Source organism: Lissotriton vulgaris, chromosome 12, assembly GCF_964263255.1.
Source record: "Lissotriton vulgaris chromosome 12, aLisVul1.2, whole genome shotgun sequence".
Classification (NCBI taxonomy): domain Eukaryota; kingdom Metazoa; phylum Chordata; class Amphibia; order Caudata; family Salamandridae; genus Lissotriton; species Lissotriton vulgaris.
The window spans coordinates 343,600,834-343,615,554 of record NC_141700.1 but is presented as its reverse complement, the minus strand read 5'-3'; the positions used below and the strand labels follow the sequence as shown (position 1 = coordinate 343,615,554).

At 45.9% G+C, this 14,721-nt stretch overlaps 1 protein-coding gene across 1 annotated transcript in view; it reads left to right on the top strand.

Moving 5' to 3' along the window:
* SHCBP1 (SHC binding and spindle associated 1) overlaps positions 1-4,476 on the top strand; it is a 286,230-nt gene extending 281,754 nt beyond the window's left edge. The window contains exon 13 of the mRNA XM_086945110.1: positions 2,227-4,476. Coding sequence (XP_086801236.1) covers positions 2,227-2,549 — 323 coding nt within the window. The 3' untranslated portion in view covers positions 2,550-4,476. The remainder of the gene's footprint in view (positions 1-2,226) is intronic.
* The last annotated feature ends 10,245 nt before the right edge of the window (positions 4,477-14,721 follow it).

The following is a 14,721-nucleotide window of genomic DNA, read 5'->3' as shown; positions in this document are numbered from 1 at the left end:
ACCCAGATAACCTGGTAGAAAAACGAATTTAGTATGCCTGGACTCAGGATGATGAAATACATATTTTAGTGAAGCTGATTTTAACATTCTGTGTTTAAAAATACCACTTTTAGAAAGTAGGTATTTTCTTGCCTAACCATCCAGCCTGCCTCTGCTAGGTTGTGGATTGCATGTCTGATTTGTGAGTGACAGTGGCTGGGGTGACTCCAGGAGACTGGGTGAGTCAGCACTAGGCTGTATAGACCCATATACATATAGAGTTGTCGGGGGGGCACCTGGGACCTGAATAGGGCTGTGCCTGCCTTCCACAATGCTGCCTCCACTTCCTGTGGTGCGTCTGATGTCCCTGGCCTACATTGTCAAAGGAAAAGCAGGAATCTTGTAAACCAAATGCTCCAAGACTGACCAGAACTGGTTTGGACTAGGTACAGAACCCGCTGCCTTCATAGGACAAAGGATTTGTTGGTATAAATATTGGGGCCCAAACCCCAGAACTTTAGAACTCTTTTGGATCGAGAAGACTGCCAAGAAGAAGAGCTGGAGAAGCTGTGAGGAGGAACTACCACTTTGCTGTGTGCTTTGCTGTGTTGGCCTTCAGTGGCTGCTTCTGTCTTGGGCAGTGAAAGGACTGGACTAAACTTTCTGCAGTCTACTTTTGTGAGTTTCTCCAAAGGCTTAAGTTAGTGCTTGCCCCCTGTTCAAGAAGTCTCAGAAACAGCAAAGGCTTCAAGCTCTTCTGCCCTCAGCACTGGGAACTGTGCGTTTTGTGCTTCAACAAATGAAAAGCAACTCGACGACGCCTCTGCCGACTCCGTGTCCTGACGGCTCCGCAGAGGACAATGCCTGCTGACACCGCCACCGAGCCGCTGCTTGCACCGCGACCTGTTGGCACCGCGCTCCGCACCGCTTCGTGACGACGCCGTGGTATCTCAGACGACGCTGCTCCACGCAGAACTCCACGCCGCTGCTTGTACCGTGGTTCGAGGGCACCGCTCATAGTTATACGGCGCACGCCCTCATCCTGCACCGCAGCCTTGGCTTGCCGGTGCGATCAACTCCAGTTCGTCAGCAGACAACAGCGCTTCAGCAACGAGGACGACGCTGCTTGCACCGTGACCTGTCAGCACCTTGACAAGCACCGCCTTCATCTCACACCGTGAACCTGGTCTCACCAGTGAGACAATCTGAGGTCGCCACAGAGCCACTGCTCGCACCGCCACCTGAGGACACCACACTTCGCACCGCACCACCCGACGCCAGCTTACCTGACTTAACTAGAGAGGAGTTCGATCTGCAAAGCGTGTGACTTTGAAAGCCCCGACGACTTCTACACTAACCTCCGGAACCGACACCTGCGGACGCCGTGCTTTCGGAAGCTCAACTAGAGATCGCCGACGCCCTGCATTTCTAAAAGACACTGTTTGCGGGTCTTCCCAATACCGCGGTCAGCCAGAACGGTTTGGATTTGTTTGGTCAAGACGCCGTGATAGCCCCGGAAGGAGCGATCGACATCAAGGAACTGTGTTTCAAGGTTATTTTGATAACTTAAGATTTTTAAGTACTGTATTGTGGATTTTTATCGTTTTGGTCTTGTTTTTAAGTATATAAAAATATTGGATATTTTTCTAAACTGGTGTGGTGTCCTTTTGTAGTTCTTACACTGTATTACTGTTGGTTATGTGCAAAGTCTTGACACACTGCCTCTAAGATAAGCCTGACTGCTCGCGCCAAGCTACCAAGGGGGTGAGCAGGGGTTATTTTAGGAGTGTAACTCCCTTATCCTGAATACGGAAGGAGGGTCCCTATTTGGACAAAGGTGCAAACCCTTGCCAACTAGAGCCCCCCATTTCTAACATTGAGAGAATGTGACATCCCAATTTGGTGACTGGTGTGCTGTTGTAAGTTGTGGCTAAGAGGTTCAAATTCAATCTCACATGGCTTTAATGTTCTGTGATTTAAAAGGTAAAGGTTGCCATGATAGGTTGGAAAGAGAAATTGAGGAGAGCGGCTTTTTGTGGAGTAGTCCATGTACTTTTGTCACATAAAGAGGAAGATAGATAAGATGCAAAGCAGGCTGAGGTATTTAAAAGGAGAAACTGTGAAAGTACCTTGGTACTTTAGAAAATGATTGTATTAAGCAACTAAAAATTGTTTGTAAATTAGATCATTGAGTCTGTTCCCATTGTGATTTGACGTGGGATAATAATCCATTCTGCTTTCTTACAGGTGGTTCTTCTACTGAGGATGTGGGTCAGGGAGATCCAGGTGCCTCTGAGAAAATGGAGCATGATGAGGGCAAAGATCCGGCTTCTGGAGAAGGCGCAATAACTGGAAGGCTTTACCAAGCGGATGAAGGCAATGACACTATCGCAAATGAACTTGTTGCTACATCAAGGAGGAAAAGCCAGCTATACAAGAAAAGACTTGGTGACCTGGGAATAACCAAAGTGGATGACGAAGACTTGATGTCAGAGGACATGTTTGTTTCCATCGTAGGGAATCAGTTCAAATGGAATGGGAAAGGGTGTTTTGGCACATTTCACTTTTGATTTTTTTTTTTTCGTTGGTAATCATTTTTTGTTTAACTTAATTTTCTGTTAAAGCGCAAGATTTGCACAGAACTGTTTGAAATCACTGTTTATGTAGTGACAAACAGTTCCTTTTTCTGTATTTTGAGTACTTGCTTTTGGTATTCACTTTACTGGCCTGTATTGCGAAGAGGCTTTGTTTTAACAAGGAAACAGAAACAAAATAAACTGCTTTTTTAAATTTCGTTAATTACCTCGTAGGTGGACACACCTCACTAAGATCACCTGTTTACAGATTTCACAATGCACTGCTCCTATGATTTTATCGAACGTTACGCACTTTCTTCTTCTTATGTTCCTTAGCTGTTACCTTGATTTCCCTCTTTGTTTCGCATTCTTTATCTGTAGTTACTAGACTGCAAACTAGGAGGGGCATTCTGTTGCAATTGCACCTACGATATTGAGATATACTCACCTAAGCTTCTTCAAATTAGAAGCAAGACATAATCGCCACCATAGAAAAGGCCTCCCTCCAGCAAAAACCACCTGTTACGAAAAATATCATGTAAGCACTATATCAAAAGAAGCTTAATCAATCCCTGTATTGATCAAAATATTCTCTGCGCAGTCTTTACAGAAGTTCCTGTTACTGTTCCGACTTTTTACATTTCATATGCTGGATGTGTTGCAAAATTACATTTATTGATTTAGTGGCGTGTAATGCAGGTTGAATGCAGTTTTAAAGATGTTGATTTGAACGTAATTGAATGAGTACCGCATGGGTGCATAAACAATACGTTAATCCTTTCACAGAATTTTGGGTTTTGAGTAACATTTGTTGTCAGTATTTAATGATCGGGTGTATTTTTCTCTTTCTTTCTTTAGCACAATGCCTAAGTCAAATGCACAATCTATGATTTAATCAGCGGGTACTAACATTTTTTGTGTCCACCATTTAGCCACAAGTTTATTGTAAGAAGACATTGCTGTCTGTGCTTAGTGTTGACAGTTGCAGTAATAACTTACACTTTGATCAAGGGAGGAACATGGAGGTACCAGCAAGATTGCCGGTCTACACATTCGGGCGTTCTAATCAAATCGGCATTGGGGGGAGTGATGGCTAAATAATTACTAATTGATCACTTATATACACCATGATTCCTCAAATCATTTTTTAAAGGAACGACAGTTGTTAAACTTGGAAACTGGATGGCTCAAAACAATTACAAATTTATTTTTTAATGCCACATGAAACTACTTAATTATACACAGTTAACTTCTGAAATGCTAAGTAATGTACAACGTGGCCTTTAGTACCCGACTTCAAATAGTTGTTCCAATGTTATAAGATAAAATCCTTTTAATGGGAAACATTCATTATAAAGATGGGAAAAGTGATGCTAACCTTATATGCAGAGTTGACTGATGAAGAGGTAATTTGTATTAAAGTACCATCATCTTGTTTTATATGTATATTATGCAATTAATTCTGTACTCCAAATAAAACGGGATTGTATGGATTTTTTTCCTGTGGCTGTCAACCATAGTTTTAGCTCCCGGGAATGTGCTGAATCGGTAGAGCAGTAGAGGTTAATGCTGCCACAAGCTTTCCAATCCCACCTTCTGTGCAGGCTTTTACTTAAAACACTTGAATTAATATTTAATTCTCATTGATCATTTCATGAGAATTGAAAGCTACACAAATCTCAATTCTACTGCAGTTAGCTTAATTCATTAATTATAGAGCTTTGGTTTTCTCCTTGTCAACACATTTAAAGAAGTTTGCATTGGCTTGTTGTAATAAATCTGATTTAACTATTGTGAGAATGGACTACTTGCTGAAAGATGTGATAACTTTTAACTAGTGTTTGCAATTTCTTCACTATTACAACAGACTGCTTGTGCATGTGAACTATGTGGTTTTAATAAAAATTGATAAACTCGTAAAGCTTAATTCTTTGATATTCCACTTCTGGGAAGGTTGCACAACATTTTTGTATTTCCACATGTATGCTTTCCTAGTGCAGGAAATGTAATGCCCTTTGGACATGGAGCATGGTTTGTAGTCGTTTTCTCTTTAGATTCCTTTTCATCCTCACAGTTGGTTAATTTTTTGCTGAACTAGATATAACTTGTGTCATAGAATTTATTGATGTAAATCTCACTTGTGTAGATGCTACCTTGACCTTGTTTTTCAATGTTTGCTCATATGATGGTTTGGTTGTGGTATTCTTTAGCGCCCCCACAGCGTGGTTATGATGAGATCAGACTTTCCATTGAAAAGGCTTTTATTTTGCTTTGCAAATAACGTTGGTGCTGTCTTAACGAAACTTCACATAGCTTTTTCTCACTTTGTCCAGTTAACTATTCTAGATTCGTAGCTGGACCGTGAATTCGGAACTTGCTGCTACTCACTCACTGTGTTCTAACACATTTTGAACAGGCATATAAGGGGGCAGAGTGAGTACACCCTGCCCTCTGCGTGCATGTGAAGGGGGTGCAAAAATATCGGTGTTGTTACGGGATTCAATGAGCCCGACTCTATTCACGGTCACCAGCCTAGCTCCATGAGATCCTGAACGTGGCTAGGTGACAAAGATTCCTAGGCAAACTTAATTGCTCTGCTTTAGGCTTTTCGTAGGATCTCCGTGGACGTGGTTGCTGGTCTGGGCCCCAGAAAAGGCTCAAGATTATCCAATGGTGCATGCCTGCAGAATTGCATTCTAGGCCTAGAAAGCTGGTGCCGAGTTCACAAGCCCTAAAATCGATCCATGACATGAACACTATAAAAAAAAAGAAAGAAAAGCAACGGGGTCTGGCCAGTGGGCGTAGGGTGCAGGGGCTGGTTAAAGACCAAAGAGGGGCTTAGGTGCAGGACCTGGCTGTAGGTCACGCACTTCGGTCAAACCCATTGCATAAGGCCATGCACAGTGATGCTGTTGTAATCTTGCATAATTGTTTGCATTTCTTACTCTCATTTTCAGTCATCTATTCACTCAGTCTCACTTACTTGCTCACTTTCACACACTCAATCAGTCACTCTTTGTGTTTTCCACTTTGTTACACACATCCACTCATATAGAAATGTTGGGTTTTTTTTTGTGCTTTGACTGTTTTGGGAAAAAATAGATGTAAATTTGGATAAAAAAATGAGGTATTAACATTGCAATGTTACATGAAATTCACATATTCACCCCACATTGTTTATTTAAGTCCGATGCAGTTCAATGTCTGTCTTTGGGAACACTGGAATAATGCAAACACAAGCACAATTTATTTATTTTTGTACGAAATTCGTCCTATCCACACATTTTGTAGTAAAATATAGAGCTAAATGCCAGATTTACATTTTGTGTAATTTCACATAATGTTTACAAAATGTCACTGCATTATCAAAAAAGAAAGTATGTAAAGTTGCCCCAGTATTGGAACTTTCATAGATTCCCATGCTTTGTGTCATTCCCCGTCGTCGGACTGGGAGTCTCGGTAATAAAAAATAACATAGTAGTAGGTACAAAAGAGAAAGGAAAGGCCTAGGCCTCATTCCCTTTTGTAACATATCAGCCTCTTTTTGTAAAAGAGACCAAACTCTAGGCGTCAGCCAATCAGAAGAGCCTCACCCTTAGAACCTCCCTGAAGGAACCTCAGAGCCTCAGATTTTCTACCGCACGTTGTGCTAGGGAGTCTCTATTGAGCTCTGCTCTATTTCTACTCTTTCAAATTCATTTCAGCAATTATTTCTTCAGAATTTTCTTCAGATTTCTTCAGGAAAATCTTACTTTATCAGGATGTCTGAGGTTGAGAAGAAACAAGCCCTTTTCAAACCCTGGTCCACCTGTGGGAAGAAAAGGCTGTTTGTGGAAGACAAACACAAGGATTGCATCTACTGCCTGTATCCAGATCACAAGGCAGAGGACTGTAAGATTTGCCGCACTCTCTCCACCAAGACCTTGAGAGATCGTGCTGGAAGGCTTCTTATATGGTTGCAGAGGCAGAAGGAAAGGAAGCATGGAGTTTCCAGTGATGAGGAGGAATCGGTTTCCTGTGCTTCCTCAAGAAGGTCAGTGAAAAGGGGTAGAGGTTCCCCATCTTCCTCTATTGGGCGCCCCTTAAAGGCTTCAAAGAAGACCCCCAGGCAGTCTGATGGCCGGGGTTCAGGAGGTCCCCCCCACCACAGTGGGTCGGGCAAGGCAGAACTGGTTTCGCCTCCTACGGGTGAGAAGACAGACCCAGCCTTCAAGAAACCCTCATCACACTCTTCAGAGAGGAGTTCCAAGTCCTCTACGACGAAAACTAAGCCCAAGCTCCAATTGGTCCCGTCGATGGGCTCGTCGACGGAAGCGTGGACGACGAAAGCTCCGTCGTCGTCGAAGAAGAGCTCGACGACTGCAGCGTCGACGGAAAGTATGCCGACGACATCGTCGACGAAGACATCGTCGACGAAGAAAACATCATCGTCGACGGCGGTGCCGACGACAGCAGTGCCGACGACGGCGTCGACGGCGGTGTCAACTACGTCGACGACTGTGTCGACGACTGTCATGTCGTCGACGAGTGCTTCGACGACAACAATTTCTACATCGACGGCGAGCTCGTCGTCGGTGGAGTCGACGACGACATCTACAATTCCTATCTCGTCGACGAGGATTTCTCTGGCGTCGACGGACCAACCAACGATACTGGCTGCGGAGAGAAGGGTTACAATTTCTCTCACAAGGATCACGCCTGAAATGACATCCCCAAGAAGGGTGACCTCTTTACCTCCCACTATGTTGCTGGACCAAGAGGACTCTGAGGGAGACGGTCAGGATGGTTTTGATTATGCGAATAGCCCATCTCAGCTTCTCATCAAGAGTCAAGAGACAGACTCAGAGGAGGCATATGAACAAGGTGGAGGTGACTACCCACAAACAGACCACTCAAGGGACTATGAACCACAAGACATGGTTTCAGTCCCGTCGTCATTCCTGCAGGACCTACACAAGATGCTGCAGGACTACAAGTCGAAAGCCGAGCGACCAGCACCAAGGAGGTCTACTCCGTCGACACCAGTGAAGGACCACTCTTCGGTTGTCCCTCCCGTGCACCCGATCCAGACTCCTCCGCAGCGGCCAGTGCCTCAAGCTGCGTCGGAAACAGCCGAGGATCCGGATGAGGATCATGGTAATGATACGGATGTGTCTTCAGGTGATAACCAAGACTCAGATCACGATGGGGATGAATACAATGACTACATCATCCCGGATCAAGCTTCACCTCACCAAGACTTAGGTGATTCTCCTCCTGCTGACATCGGCAGCTTTCACCAACTGATGGAGCGTGCAGCCGGACGATTTAAATTGGTGTTGCCTGCTCAAACCACAGACTGTTTCTTGTACGATTTTAAAGAAACACACCGCAAAACTACGAGGTCCATTCCGATTGTGGAACATCTATGGGAGGAAGGTTTGAAGACCATAAAAAACCCAGCGACGGTGGTCCCTGTGCTACTGCGCCTTGATAAAAAGTATAAAGCGCCAGAGGATGGTCCTGCAGCGCTAACAGGTCATCCCAAGCCGGACTCTGTTATCTCCCAAGCAGCGCAAAGGAAGTCACAAAACCCTTCTGCTCCCTTGACGGCCCCTCCTGATAAGGATGGACGACTGCTGGATAACACAGGCAAGAGATTTTCATCCATTGCTAGCCTTCTGGTTCGCGCCGCCAATGCTTTGGCAATATTGGCGCGATATGATCGCCAGTTATGGTGCAATATCGCTCCCTATTTGGATCAACTTCCACCGGAATCAGGGCTGGAAGCCAAGAAAACCTTGCAAGAAGGTGAAGCGGTCTCCATGGAGATAATAGACTGTGCCATGGACATTGCCACGACGTCCTTTAGGGCTTTGGCAGGGGCGGCAGTGTTGAGACGCCAAGGGTGGCTGAAGGCGACTTGGTTTAGGCCAGAAATCCAAAACAAGGTACTTGATCTACCTTATGACGGCGAGGCACTCTTCGGCAAGTTGATCGACGATACCATCCAGGAGTGTAAGACATTGATCTACATTCTGTCCATCAAATTGTTTTTTGTAATTTTCACCCTCCAGGAGATCAAAAAAGACACAGACAGCTAGATCTCTGGGAACACTCCAGTACCGCAAAACACCTTTTAGAGGCGCAAGAGGCAGAGGAGGGTCCTACAGAGGCGCATACCAACAACAGCGCTACTCTTCGAACAGCTCTGGCTACCAGCCTAACCGCCAGTCATACCAACAGAGACAGGGCCAGTCCTCTGTTTACTCACGGCCTTACAACAAAGGCAAGCAGGCTGCCCGTGGACGGGACTCGTCCAAACGTCAATAGCGGCCTTGTGGCTCTGCCTACTGCTCCCTCCTCCGAGAGATCATCAGTTGGAGGCAGGGTATCAAAATTCCTTCTGAACTGGTCCCAAATTACATCGGACCGTTGGGTACTCAACATCATCAGACGAGGACATACTTTGGAGTTCACGGAAGTTCCTCCACCCAGACCCCCGTCATCCATCCCATCAAAACATCTCCATCTCCTACGGCTGGAAGTACAGCAAATGCTCCGCAAAGGGGCGATAGAGCCTGTTCCCTCCCATCAACAGTGCCACGGTTTCTATTCCAGGTTCTTCCTGGTGAGAAAAACACAGGAGAAATGGCGTCCCATCCTGGACCTCAGGGAGCTAAATGCCTATCTCATCTCCTGTCCTTCAAGATGGTATCCCTGCAGGACGTTTTGAAGATGGTCAGCCCGGGGGATTTCATGGCCACACTCGATCTGGAGGATGCGTACTTCCATGTCCCGATGCACACAGAAGCTTCCTACGCTTCACAGTAGCCAAGAGCCATTTTCAGTTCAGAGTTTTGCCATTCGGCCTTCGCTCTGCTCCAAGAATTTTTACAAAGGTCCTGGCACCTGTAGCAGCATTTCTGCGAAAGAACCACGTCCAGGTCTTCCCTTACCTGGACGATTGGTTACTAAAGGCCCTGACCAGAGCATTAGCGCAGGACGCGGTGCAGGCTTGCACCAATTTGTTCCAAAATCTGGGTCTCACCTTGAACAGGGAAAAATCCACGCTGCTGCCATCACGGACAGCGCGGTTCCTGGGAGCGGTGTTGGATTCGCAGCTCTCAAAGGCATTTCCTACTCGAGAGAGGGTACAGAAACTGCAGAGATTAGCACGAGGCCTTCAAAGAAAAAAGTGTCTGTCTGTACGCAGCTTCAAGTCGCTGCTGGGGGTGATGTCATCATGTATTCCCCTGATCCCGCACTGCAGACTCTGGATGCGCCCCCTGCAGGAGCAACTGGACCTCCAGTGGCAGCAAGTGCACGGATCGTTCGACGACAAAGTGATGGTCACTCGAGAGATGAAGGAGGCAGTGCTTTGGTGGTCGCATCAACAAAATTTATGCCAAGGTCTATCCTTCGCAAACGTTCCATCTCCTCACATACTGACGACGGATGCGTCATTGGAGGAATGGGGAGCAGTGATGCAGGACCTGCAGGCCAGCGGCCATTGGTCTCCAAGCGACCGAAAACTACACATCAACCTGTTGGAGCTGAGAGCGATCAGGCTAGCCCTTCAAGCCTTTCTTCCGCGTCTCCAGGGTTCACAAGTGTTAGTCAGAACGGACAGCACCACGGCTATGCACTATGTGAACAAGGAAGGAGGAACGAGGTCACTCCTCTTGTCGCGAGAGGCTCAACAGATTCTGGAATGGACGATTCTTCACGGAATTTCTCTAAAGGCGGAGCACTTACCAGGAGTGCTAAACGAGGGCGCCGACAGGCTGAGCAGGCTCACCTCAGTCAGTCACGAATGGGAGCTGAAACAGGTTCTAGATCTGCTCTTTCAAACATGGGGCACACCGGAGGTGGACCTTTTTGCGACGCCAACCAACAGAAAGTGCCGAGCCTACGCCAGCAGGTTAAACCATCAAGGCTGATCCTCATAGCCCCGGCATGGCTAAGACAATTCTGGTACACCGAGCTCCATCTGCTGTCACTGGTACCTCCGATAGGGCTGGAGGATGTTCCGGATCTCCTGACAATGTCCGAAGGACAGGTTTGGCATCCAGACCCAAGATCGTTGCACCTGACTGCATGGCTCCTGACCAGCGAGAATACATGAATGTTCCTCTTTCCAAGGAGGTCAAAGACATCCTCTCTCAGGCAAGGGCGCCGCCCACAAACAAAACATACAGACTGAAGTGGAAAAGGTTATGTATTTGATGTAAAAAGGAAGGGATTGATCCTTTCACGTCAAAACCTCATCAACTCCTGCCTTACCTACTCTTGCTAGCTAAGTCTAATCTGTCCCATTCTACTATCAAGGTTCATTTAGCAGCGATTTCGAGATTCAGAAGATCTGATTCTGGTCCTTCATTATGGTCTGCAAGAATTGTCAAACAATTCCTCAAAGGCCTGTTCAGAGTCTATCCGCCAGTGCGATCTCCTCCACCAACATGGCATCTGAACTTGGTCTTGGCTCAACTAATGAAGGGACCTTTTGAGCCGATCCACCGCTCAGACCTGAAATACTTATCATGGAAGTTAGCTTTACTCTTAGCCCTCACATCGGCGAGGCGAGTGGGGGAGATGCAGGCCCTAACTATCCAAGAACCGTTTCTGCAGTTCAAAAAGAACACTACCATCTTACGGACGAACCCAAGGTTCATTCCCAAGGTTCCTACTGACTTTCACCTTAATGAGCCTGTGATCCTGAAAACATTTTTTCCGAACCCAGTCACTCCAGCAGAAAAGACATTGCACACTCTGGATTTGCAGCGCTGTCTAAAATTCTACATAGACCGGACCAAGGACTTTAGAAAATCTTCGCAATTGTTCATTGCCTTCGGCGGTCCAAACAAAGGTCTCCCTCTGTCCAAACAGGGGATATCAAGATGGATTTCGAGTGCCATTCTGCATTGCCACAAGATAGCAGGGAAACCTCTAGTGGGCAGGATCCGTGCTCACTCAACGAGATCAGTGGCTTCTTCTACGGCCCTCTTTGCGGGGGTGCATATCAAAGACATCTGCAGGGCTGTTACCTGGAGCAGCGTGCACACCTTCACTAAGCATTATTGCTTAGAGTCATTGCAGCAGGAAGATGCGGCTGTGGGCCAGGCTGTCCTGAGAAACCTCTTCCAGTGATTGGTGAGCTTTCCTTTCTATCCCACCTTCCATGGGTAACACATTTTGTAATTTTCTTGCTAAGGTTAAGATATACTTCTTTACAAAATGTGTTTATGGTGTTTACTGCTTGCTATTCTGATACAAAGCATGGGAATCTATGAAAGCTCCAATACTGGGGCAAGAAAACAAGTTACTTACCTGTAACTTTGGTTCCCCAGTATTGGTAACTTTCATAGATTCCCATGCGCCCACCCACCTCCCCGGGGAAAGCTCAGCCTTCAGCAAGTATGGTGTCTAGCACACTACGGCTACGAAAATCTGAGGCTCTGAGGTTCCTTCAGGAAGATTCTAAGGGTGAGGCTCTTCTGATTGGCTGACGCCTAGAGTTTGGTCTCTTTTACAAAAAGAGGCTGATATGTTACAAAAGGGAATGAGGCCTAGGCCTTTCCTTTCTCTTTTGTACCTACTACTATGTTATTTTTTATTACCGAGACTCCCAGTCCGACGACGGGGAATGATACAAAGCATGGGAATCTATGAAAGTTACCAATACTGGGGAACCAAAGTTACAGGTAAGTAACTTGTTTTCTTCACACTCTTCTAGCTCTGGTAGAGAAACACTTGATTTTTTGCATGCTCATCCAATTTGCACTGTGGCTTCCCAATGACGTAATTGGTGGCTCAGTGGTGATTGAGCAGGCCCACATATAAGCTCCGTGCTTGTGTGGTGACATAAGTGTCTTTCTGCATCCCTTGAATGCAGATCAGGAGCTCTACTTCCAACTGTTGTTCCTCTGACCACTCCTAAAACTTCTCAATGTGTAGGAAATGGTGTTTCTACCAAAACCGTATTCAAGCCTTGCTGAGGTTCCAGGAAGCAGATGTTGGTCAGAGACCTACAACAGATTTGTCTGTGTTGCTTGGGCTTCAGGCACAAACTCTAGAAAGCCAAGCGCCACTTGACCCCATCCCACCACTCTAGTTCTAGGGCGGTGGCACAAGGTTGTCAAGACAAAGATCGCATTCCTAAATGTCTCTTGAGTTTTGAATCAGTCACTCAATTGGTTGTGATGCTCCCCAGATTCTTCAGGACATCAGGGACCCCACAGCAAATACTGTCTTTCAAAGAGGCCATGCTGGAGATCTTTGGTATGATTCTAGCTCCCAGTTGAGTACCTTCAGGTCTCATTGAGCTGTAAGGGTCTCTTGTCAGCCTTCTTCCGGTGGGTTCTCAACCCTCCCCTCTCACCCCCTGCTTTCCCCCTGTTAATTATATGGTACAAGTCATTCTCATAGCTGGCACACTGACGATTTGTGTTAGCTTAGATAGACTGGCTCTCAATGACTGAGACTTCCAAACTAAGCAGTATAAGAGAGCCTTATCGTTCAAGCTTCAACTATCATGGTTAATCCAAATTCCTTTCCGACCAACCCTCTGAATGGGGAATGGAATCGATCCTCCCTATTACCTTGCCCTCTGACCTTTCCAATACTGCTGGTCCTAGTAATACTGTAGGCTGGAGGTACCAGCAGATAATTGGCTCCCTGAAGATCTTATTGGGAATTTTTAATTGGAAGGTGAGTCTGTGAACTCTGGGCTGTAATCCCTAGTAATTTCTAATTTTTCCTTAGACTTTCACATGGAGATTCCGGCAGCTTTCAGCAACTGAGATGTGAAAATAAATAGGTTAATGGTGTTCCTGTGGATCTCATAATTCATATTGGTCTGGTAACTGCTGTTACTGCCATCAAAAATAAGACGTCACTTGTTATGAAGGTGTAGGTGTTTTGCACCTGAACCTGCACACCAAGGTCTAATAGCTACAAAAATACCTCTGTTCAGGAAATTCCTAAAATGTAACTGAACAGCCTAAACTTTTTCATCAGGTCATGCAATAGGGAAAACCAAGACTCTCACGGCCTATTGCTTACCCTTTCTATTGTTGTTGGCCTTCGCTTATTTTCTCTTCTACTTTCTTTGCACGAAAAGTAAATAAGACTTGAACAAGCTTTTTATAAAAGACCCAAAGTAAAAAAAAAAAATACTTAATTGTACGTTTATGGGCATTTGTGACTAGGAACCTGAATACTCTTGGGAATTTGCAGTAGCCTCAGATGCAGAGACATCCTCTTGGAATTCTTTGGAAATTCTTTGAAAGTTGAAAATGTTATAAAAATATAGCCATAAACCCAGAAGAGTCAAATTCGGACTATCTGATAGACTGTTAACTAGTATGCCTTTTTTCAATTTTTTCAGAGATGAACCCACTGTGTTTAAACCTTGTGGAGCCTGTCCTCAACGGATGTGGTTTACTAACTTCCACTTGATGTGTCTGGAAAGGGACCACAGCTCTGCGTTGTGTGCGGAGTGCAAGACTATGAACCCCAATGCCACCCGCAAGTTGCCATGAAGCTCTTGGCTGCTCACCATGCATACTTTCCATGGGGGTAGTCTCAGGACTTCTCCCACTTGTGTCGGTCCTTGTTGCACTCCAGGACTTCTTCAAGTAAGACCCATTAAAAGTAATATAAGTGCTTTTCAGCTTCACCACTTTGCTCCTATTCTTCGGACAACACCACAAATCCCAACCTTTATCGGTGGCTCCTGTGCAGCTGCTGTCAGACACTGAGTCAGCTCCATTCCTCCCCGAATTTCCTGGAGCCACAGTGACCCCATCCAACCCTGAGACTTTTGAGGCCATGACCCTCAATTGTGGATGGTCAAACCCTCTGGAGCACCATTGGGTCCTACAAGTTCAGGAGTGTCTTCGAATGGGATGCCAGGTAGCCCTCAGCACCAGTCAGCGCCCCAACTTTGTGAACTTCTTCAGTGACCGTTCCAGTGGCACTGAACCCATTATGAATCCCGACGTTTAAATGGAGCCGGACTGGCGGTGAACAATGTTGCTTCTGCCGCCGACCAGGCCCACAAAGCCTAAATTGAAGATAAAGCTCTATTTCATTGAATAGCTCACTGAGGAACACAAATTTAGGAGATCTGAGGATTCCTATACCTACACTAACCCTGATGACAGGTGGTATGAGGGCTGGAATG